The 10,000-nt window shown below is 37.2% G+C and overlaps 1 protein-coding gene across 1 annotated transcript in view; it reads left to right on the top strand.

Annotated features, from left to right (window-relative positions):
- ube2e2 (ubiquitin-conjugating enzyme E2E 2) overlaps window positions 1-10,000 on the top strand; it is a 66,614-nt gene that overhangs the window by 49,239 nt on the left and 7,375 nt on the right. The window contains exon 4 of the mRNA XM_079837221.1: window positions 7,741-7,873. Coding sequence (XP_079693347.1) covers window positions 7,741-7,873 — 133 coding nt within the window. The remainder of the gene's footprint in view (window positions 1-7,740; window positions 7,874-10,000) is intronic.

Genomic DNA, 10,000 nt, shown 5'->3' with positions numbered 1-10,000 from the left:
AAAAATAATCGTTTGATCAGCCGACAGAAAAAAATAATCGTTAGATTGGTCGACAGAAAAAATAACCGTTAGATTGGTCGACTAATCTGGAAAAATAATCGTTAGATTGGTCGACAGAAAAAAATAATCGTTAGATTGGTCGGCTAATCTGGGAAAAATAATCGTTAGATCAGTCGACAGAAAAAATAATCGTTAGATAAGTCGACAGAAAAAATAACCGTTAGATTGGTCGACTAATCTGAAAAAATAACCGTTAGATTGGTCGACTAATCTGAAAAAATAATCGTTAGATTGGTTGATTAATCTAAAAAAATAATCGTTAGATTGGTAGACTAATCTGGAAAAAATAATCGTTAGATTGGTTGACTAATCTGAAAAAATAATCGTTAGATTGGGCGACTAATCTGAAAAAAATAATCGTTAGATTGGTTGATTAATCTAAAAAAATAACCGTTAGATTGGTCGACTAATCTGAAAAAATAATCGTTAGATTGGTCGACTAATCTGAAAAAATAATCGTTAGATTGGTCGACTAATCTGAAAAAATAATCGTTAGATTGGTCGACTAATCTGAAAAAATAATCGTTAGATTGGTCGACTAATCTGAAAAAATAATCGTTAGATTAGTCGACAGAAAAAATAATCGTTAGTTGCAGCTCTAGTGTGTTGTAACTGGTGGTTATGGTAAGGGGCGGGACATTTCCCAAACACCAATCCCAACACATTGCTCCAGCCGACCAATCAGAGCACAGTGTGCTTTTCAGAAGGAAGGGCTTCACAGAGACAGGAACTAAACAGAGCGATACTGACAGACTGATGTGACTGCTTTCTGATTTACGGCTGTAACTACATCTGACACTCACTCACGTGTCGAATGGCACTGCTCGTCTTACTGATGCTTTTATCCCAGATCGTTTTTCACATTGTCATTAGAGTGTGTGTGTGTGTGTATATATACACTGATCAGGTATAACATTATGAAGTGAATAACACTGATGATCTCTTCATCACCTGTTAGTGGGTGGGATATATTAGGCAGCAAGTGAACATTTTGTCCTCAAAGTTGATGTGTTAGAAGCAGGAAAAATGGGCAAGCGTAAGGATTTGAGCGAGTTTGACAAGGGCCAGATTGTGACGGCTAGACGACTGGGTCAGAGCATCTCCAAAACTGCAGCTCTTGTGGGCTGTTCCCGGTCTGCAGTGGTCAGTCTCTATCAAAAGTGGAGAACCGGCCGAGGCTCATTGATGCACATGGGGAGCGAAGGCTGGCCCGTGTGGCCCAGATCAAACAGACGAGCTACTGGAGCTCAAACTGCTCTTTCAGCAGATAATGCGCCCGGACACAAAGCACAATTGCTTCAGGAATAGTTTGAGGAGCACAACAACGAGTTTGAGGCGTTGACTTGGCCTCCAAATTCCCCAGATCTCAATCCAATCGAGCATCTGTGGGATGTGCTGAACAAACAAGCCCGACCCCACCTTGCAACGTACAGGACTTAAAGGATCTGCTGCTAACATCTTGGTGCCAGATACCACAGCACACCTTCAGGGGTCTAGAGGAGTCCATACCACGACGGGTCAGCAAAAGGGGGACCAACACAATATTAGGAAGGTGGTCGTAATGTTATGCCTGATCAGTGTATCGCTTCAGATTTGTTTCTTTATATACATCTATAATTTTCAGGATCAAGCCTCCGCACTCTCATGCACAGAACCAGTTTTACTGCTTTCAATTTTAATCTCACGTTATTGTAACTTACACAGGAAACCTGCATTCAATGGAAGTCAGGGATGTGTGCGGTTATTATTACTCATACTTACAGTTAGTGATTTGTTCAGATCATTTTAAGTAGGTGTGTGTGTGTGTGTGTGTGTGTGTGTGTGTGTGTGTGTGTGTGTGTGTGTGTGTGTGTGTGTGTGTGTGTGTGTGTGTGTCATCCAGACGTCCAGACTCTTGTTGAGGAGAGGTGTGTATAAATAAGCTCAAACAAATGAGCATTTTTCGAAACGGTGTGACGGGTCCCTGTCAGTGCATTATTAAAAAAATAAAAAATTTCCATAAACCTAAGTAATAATTACAATGGTTTTCAGAATGAATTCCGGTTGAATGGGACACTTTTTTCCCAGTCATCTCAATGGCTGAGAGTGTCCTGAATTCACCCTAAGGGAATTAAAACACCAAGGAAACAAACCGCAAGTTATGAAAAACCAGTTAGAACTCGTTAAATTGGCAGTAAGAACAATTAAGTAAAAAAATTAAACCAAATTTTCGTTGACAGCTAAATAAATGCTTTTTTAATAGCAAGCTCTGGCCCCACCTGGCTGTCAGAAAAACTATAAATGCATGATTTACTAACAAAATTACAGCATGATACATAAAGGCATGGTTGTTTCAACCCACACGTGAGTCAAATATGGACTAACCCAACTGTTGAGTTATAACGGCTGGGTTTGTCCTATTTGAACGAAATTTGGGTTGAAACAACAGCATTTTTTTTTTAGAATAAAGTAAAATTTTAGCAGTGAAATATCCCAAAACCACTAGGCCAGTGTTATATATTTTGTTCAGTTGAGTACTTACAATATCCCAAATGTTTCCAACTATTTGTAAAACGTGAGAAATTGATATTTTACCCGAGGAATCGTGTGAGGGAGATGAAAATGTTAGGGAGGGTCGATTAGGGAAGAGATCCAGTCAGAGCTGATGTCCTGTGCAATCAATCAATAACACACATTTATGACAGGCAATTGTTTATGAACTAATGCTGATGAATAATGACAATGTTTACTTTACAATGTTTATATATTTATATGTTTTAGACGGTTGTAATGACGCATATTTTATCTCCCTCATCTGAACTTGAATGAGCAACTGCAATAGTAAGGCATTTCAAAATAAGAGTCCCGGTGTATTTCGAGCTTGTTTATCATTAAAAGTCACGCATTATATATTCGTTTTTGGTTACACAATAAACTGTATTTAATTTCATTCCCATTTAATTCATAGTCAGGAGGAAAGACCAGTATTTGACACATATTCAATAAAGTATCAGGGTTATAATAGTTCACTAAAACCATTAAAAAAATCTTCATTACTTGAAATTAAATAAATGTTAACTGAAATTAAAAAAATAAATAAACTTTTTTGAAGCTTTAGCTTAACCTGATATGGCCTACTAACTAAAACAGAAATACAAAGTTATAAAAACTATATAGATGTTTTTAAAAAAACAAACAAAAAAGTGAATTGAGCTCTTTCGTGTATTTTTAATGTCAAAAACAAAATGATGTCAAAATGTCAGTTCAAGTGACAGTCGGTTATGTAATGCTTAAATGGTTAATGTATTACAATTTAACTAAACTCATTAGATTTTAGGAGACTAAAACTAGACTAAAACTAAAAACAATTCAGGTGACTAAAATGAGACTAAAACTAGATGGCATTTTAGTCAAAAGACTACGACTTAAACTAAATCAAAATTATATAAATTAAACCACACGCAAGAACGTTTTGATTATTGATGTGTAACAACACAAACCAAACGTTACATTTCATCACAAGCCATTTTTAAGAGACCTAGACTTATGAATTTATTGCTTTGTCGAGATATTAAAATGTTACAAAAATACATACTTTCTTTGTTCTCTGCATTTTTGTCTGTTCCAGAAGGATCTCTTTAGCCGTGTCAACACACATGTAAGATAGTGAATAAATATAAACATTATTAAAAATATTTACACATGACTCTGCAAATGTTTAATAGACGCCGCACATATATTTGCATGTTATAAAGAAATATTCCCAGCCCTACGTGTATAATTTGGGAGGATTGGCTCTGGCATTATGAGGAAAAGACCCCCGGGACAGACCACCCTCCAGAACACAAGTACACATTCAAGTGGATCTGCTGCTGTTTAACAGAGTGCTTGTTTATTATTATGGGCTGGATCTGGCCCCAGTGTTTGCACAGACACAGCAGTCGTAAATCTCCAACATGACACTTATCACGAGGGAATCCAGCAGATGTGGCAGCCCTTTGACAAAGATGTGCTCTAAAGTCATCCGTTTTGATTTCTTCACTATCATTTCAGCAGATTTAAGTCAATTTACTCTTACGTCAGACGGAGGAATAGGCATGTGTTTGAAGAAAACGAGTCACTGTTGCTTAGATTTCATCTGGTATGCCTATATCAACATTAAGGGCCCTCTCATAAACACCCTCCGCTATGAGTGTGTTTTGCTAGTTTTAGCTAGGGCTGAAACGATTCATCGAGTTACTCGATTAACTCGATTACAAAAATTCCTCGAGGCAAAAATTCTGCCTCGAAGCCTCGTTAAATTACTATGACGCGCACTATACGCGCAGGGATCTGATTCACACGGACCGCTGTTCAATGTTCAGGAAGCACACCATAGCGCGTGATACATTTTGAATTTAGTTTAGATTCTAGATGCCCAGAATCACTATAGTAACTGCATGTTTTACACAGTTTATGTAAGTTGATTACCATTCTTATAGCTGCCACACACACACGGCACGCGCAAGCCCCGAAGCCAGATCGCTTTCACTTTCGTCCTCATAAAGTTTGTCAAGTAAATGCTTTTAAAGCCTTGCCAGTTTGAACATTGAAGCAATTGTGCACTATTCAAAAACAACAATACGGAAAACTTATCCGTCCAGTGCTCAGCTTTTTTCTGCGACACAGAGCCGAGCTGTGTCGCGTCTTTGACAACGAGCGCGCGCCGTGAAGGCAGACCTCTTTTCGCGTGAAGATCGCGCGCCCTGAAGGCAGACCTCTTTTCGCGTGAAGATTGCGCGCCCTGAAGGCAGACCTCTTTTCGCGTGAAGATTGCGCGCCCTGAAGGCAGACCTCTTTTCGCGTGAAGATTGCGCGCCCTGAAGGCAGACCTCTTTTCGCGTGAAGATTGCGCGCCCTGAAGGCAGACCTCTTTTCGCGTGAAGATCGCGCGTCCTGAAGGCAGACCTCTTTTCGCGTGAAGATTGCGCGCCCTGAAGGCAGACCTCTTTTCGCGTGAAGATCGCGTGTCCTGAAGGCAGACCTCTTTTCGCGTGAAGATCGCGCGTCCTGAAGGCAGACCTCTTTTCGCATGAAGATCGCGCGCCCTGAAGGCAGACCTCTTTTCGCATGAAGATCGCGCGCCCTGAAGGCAGACCTCTTTTCGCATGAAGATCGCGCGCCCTGAAGGCAGACCTCTTTTCGCATGAAGATCGCGCGCGGAGAGCAGCACAGATACGCAGTGTCAACGCCGTCCTATGACTAAAGTAAAGTCACTAAAGTAGCTTAGAAACTCAACCGTTAAAGGCATATATTTGAATACCTTTGAAGTAATTACAAATCACAGCTTCATAATGAATAGAGACGGAATGAGTAATTCACACACACAATCACTCTCACATTAATGCATCCAAATAAATGTAATGTAGGTCTACTACTGTGTTAATGTATCTGTATCTGATGTACAACAAACATAAATCTGCCCCACAGACATCAATAACTGCTGAAAGTGAACCGTTTCCTTCAAGTATTTTAAAATCACAAAGAAATGCACTTTTTGCATTTGTTGGAAAAATTCCAACTTTAATAGTAGAAAATCAGTAACACACACACACGCACCCTCCTCTCTCGCGCCAGTCAGACCGATCGTGGCTATGCATCACATATGCTTAAACTTTTATGTAGCCACGCAACAATAATTTCAGCATGCATTGTATACGGCGGGACGTGATGTGACGCGATTTTTCGAACGGATGCTTCATCTAATATACACCGCTATGCAAGTGATGCAAGCCAAATGCAGCGCTCTATTGAAAATTAATATATGTATTCAGTACCAAATTGCAATGAAGCCTCACGCACACACACACACAGGTTTCTAGGTTACCATAGCAAATAGGCTCACCCCAGAAATGATATATTATTTGTTAGTAGCCTAATGGTAAATGCTGCAGGTGTAGAAATCTACATAAAAAGATTTTTACTTTGATGTCAGGGCTAGATTACAGCATGAAACCTGTTGTGCATATTAATAAATTAAATTGCTTTTCCTCTTCATTTTCGTTATGCATTATGTGTTTTGGTTGTTTAAAACACAGATTTTTTCATCCAATTAATCGATCGATTAAGTGCTAGATTAATCGATTACAAAAAGAATCGATAGCTGCAGCCCTAGTTTCAGCCCAACGCAGTTCTCATTTTCACGTCCAGCTCCACGTTGTTTAAATATCAAATGCACAGGCGCATCTGTTCGCTAGGGTTGGGTACTAAAACCCGGTGCCAATATGGCACTGGTACCTATATAACCGGTATGTATGAACGCAGATTTCGGTGCCGCTTAAATTCAAACGTGCTTTTGCGCTTTGGCTGGCGCCGAGCCAGAGACAGACACACTCAGCGCTCGTCACAAATCACAACAATTCAGTGTTTTCAACCACATCATGTTTATTTTAGGTTTCAGACATTTAAATGCACATAAGTACTAGCAAAAAACACACACTGATGTCTATGGAAGCGACAAAAACAATCCTTTCAGACAGTTATAACTTGACTGCGTGTTTTATTCATATCAGATACACATTATATAGTAACTATAGTTTAATCTATTCTTCTCCCAGTTCACCGGTCACTCACTTTCATGTATTTCGTGAGACGTGAATGAATATACGTGATGTAAATCCGACAGATCCGATTCTCTGAGGTGCAAACTAACATGGAGGGACATACCCGTAAATTCAAGCTTCGCCTTTCGCGTTTTAACACTCGATGGCACCGTGTCGAATGTGGACGAGGTCGACATGTTAATCTTGGACTAAATCGGCCACTGTAGGAGTTAAAACGAAATCGGAATCGAGAAAAACAGAAACTAATATTCACTGGATGGTCATATACCATTTCACCACTAGATGGGGGAAAATATCACACAGTGTAGCTTTTAAGGTCTCAGTCGCTATATCACTGTCCCAAAAGCATATAATGGTAGTGACGATTAATAGTATTACCTGGTGACCTCCTAGTAATGTGTAATAATTGCGGAGATTGTCTGTGATCTTAATCCCGTGCGAATTTCCCTGTAATTTGTAAAGTAAAAATTCCCTCGCAAATGACCTACCATATTTCGCCGAACACAGAGGTCCTGTGGTAATATTAGTCCCGTGCGAATCGGCAAGTCTTGACATCATATCCGGGAGATAAGTCAGTAAATACGAGTAAAATCACAGGCTTTGCTTATCCCGTACGAATGCGCCACACAAAATTCAGATGTGGGGGGGATTTCTAAATCACACTAGGTCTCCAGATAAAACTAATCCTGTGCGAATAGGGCTTAAGTGCACATGCGCTTCAGATTGTTAAAATAGGAAAATAAAAATGTAATGTTTGAAGCATCTAGATTCTGCAGTACGAGCATTTTATTATAAGACAGTCTGTTTTATAGTGTGGGTCGTGACCTCTACAACAATCTCTCTATTATTCTCCACAGCATGTTGTGGTTTTTTCCCCTGAAGTGCCTTTGTAATCTATCATATCATGAGGTTTTCCAAGCTTTTTAGCATGTATAAATGTTCTGAGCTTTGCAAATCTGGTTTAGTTCGAGGCCAGTGTCTGTAATGTCTCGCTCCTTGTTGGCTTTTCACTCATGAATTAATGATGATTGATCTTCCTGGAATGGCCAGTCAGTCCTTGTTTAACTTCTCAAATCTCTTTGCTTTGTTCCACTAACAGCGCCGGCCCCAAAGGAGACAACATCTATGAATGGAGGTCAACTATTTTGGGACCGCCGGGCTCTGTGTATGAAGGAGGGGTCTTTTTCCTTGACATTGCATTTACACCCGACTACCCATTTAAACCACCCAAGGTAAGAGCAAAGAAATGTGTGCTATATAAATATGCATTAAAGGTGGATGATCGATATGGGTTTTCAATGATATCTGAAGGGCAGAGCTGCATTGTGCACCTTTTTTGGTGAATTTTGAGTAAGTGTTGGGTAATCAATTCAGTCGGATTGAATAAATTGTATAATATATACAATTAGTCATTTAGCAGACGCTTTTATCCAAAGCGACTTACAAATGAGGGCAATAGAAGCAGCTAGAGCAGTCCAAGGGCAACAATATCAGCAATATGCAAGTGCTGTAACAAGTCTCAGTTAATCTACCACAGAACAGAATGTTTATTTTATTTTATTTTTTTATAAATAAATTAGACAGACAGACAATGAATAGAATGATAAGTGCTATAAAGTGTATATATATAAAGTGTATATTATCTTCAGCCAATAGGTGGTGAAAGGTGACGGTCCTGTATGAACTTTAAATAGCACTGAACAAAACAAGTGGCATGTCTTTATGAGCGAGTCATTGAATCGTTCATAACACACCGATTCAAAAACACCACCATTGTGTGTGTTCAGAGACTCACTGATCACTGATTGAGCTTTGAGTTTGTTTGGATCTATTTTAGAGGAGATTCAATATTATATTTAAAATGTAAGTTGCCTTTTCATTTCCATTTTATATCAATTCTCAAATTAAACAAATGAAATGCTTGACTAAAATGATAACATGGGTAATTTATACTAAAATACATGAGTTATTATGGGTAATTCATGTTTAAAAAAAATGAAAAGAATGATTCAAACCTGCACTTTCAGCAAATATTATATATATATATATATATATATATATATATATATATATATATAGATAGATAGATAGATAGATAGATAGATAGATAGATAGATAGATAGATAGATAGATAGATAGATAGATAGATAGATAGATAGATAGATAGATAGATAGATAGATAGATAGATAGATAGATAGATAGATAGATAGATAGATAGATAGATAGATAGATAGATAGATAGATAGATAGATAGAACGATAGATAGATAGATAGATAGATAGATAGATAGATAGATAGATAGATAGATAGATAGATAGATAGATAGATAGATAGATAGTGTATATTTATTTATTATATATAATTTAAGTTAAATGAAACTAATATATATATACATATACACACACATTTAATATAAAACAAATAATAAATAATATATTAAATACAAATAAGTGTGTGTGTATTTTTATTTATTATATATAATTTATATTAAATATTTATTATATACAATTTAAATTAAAATGTATTACATTTATTTATATATAAACGTATTTTTAGTTATACAACATATTTTTATTTATTATAATTTATAATAAATGTTATATTTAATATCTATATTATTTATTATATTACATTTGAATTCAATTATATATATATATAAAATAAATCATAAGTAATATAAACGATATAATAAATAAAAATAAGTGTGTGTGTGTGTGTATATATATATATACACACTTATTTTTATTTATTATATATCATTTATATTAAATGTTATATTTAATATTTATTAGCATTTTATTTTAATTTTACAATTTATATAAAATGATTTTTTTATATATATATAAAAACACATTTTTAATTTTATATAAATTGTAAAATTAAAATAAAATGTTGTACCTAAGTGATAACATGGGTAATTCATATAAACATACGTTGGGTTATTCATGCTAAAAAAAGAAAGCAAATAATCTAAAATCTGCACTTGCAGCTGTTCTACTTCCTCCTTCAAATTACAACCGATTGAGTTGGAATTTAAAGCTTTAAAACGATGCACAAACGGTGTTCTCCGTCTCAGAGCACGTTCCCCCGGGCCTGAGTGTGTGTGTGTGTGTGTGTGTGTGTGTGTGTGTGTGTGTGTGTGTGTGTGTGTGTGTGTGTGTGTGTGTGTGTGTGTGTCCTGTAACAGCGCTCTCACTCGGTCTCTAAACGGCATGTAAAGCAGGATGTTCATCTGCAGACGGCCACATTATGCCCTGCGTGTGTTTGTTCTGTGGGCTCTTGTGGGTTTGTAGGTTGTCAGGATGAAGGAAGTCTTTCTGGTGGCAATTAAACTGTCATGAATCTCAAGGCAAGGAAT

Source organism: Gobio gobio (genome assembly GCF_949357685.1).
Source record: "Gobio gobio genome assembly, chromosome: 15".
Classification (NCBI taxonomy): Eukaryota; Metazoa; Chordata; class Actinopteri; order Cypriniformes; family Gobionidae; genus Gobio; species Gobio gobio.
This window is presented reverse-complemented; position numbering and strand designations above follow the sequence as displayed.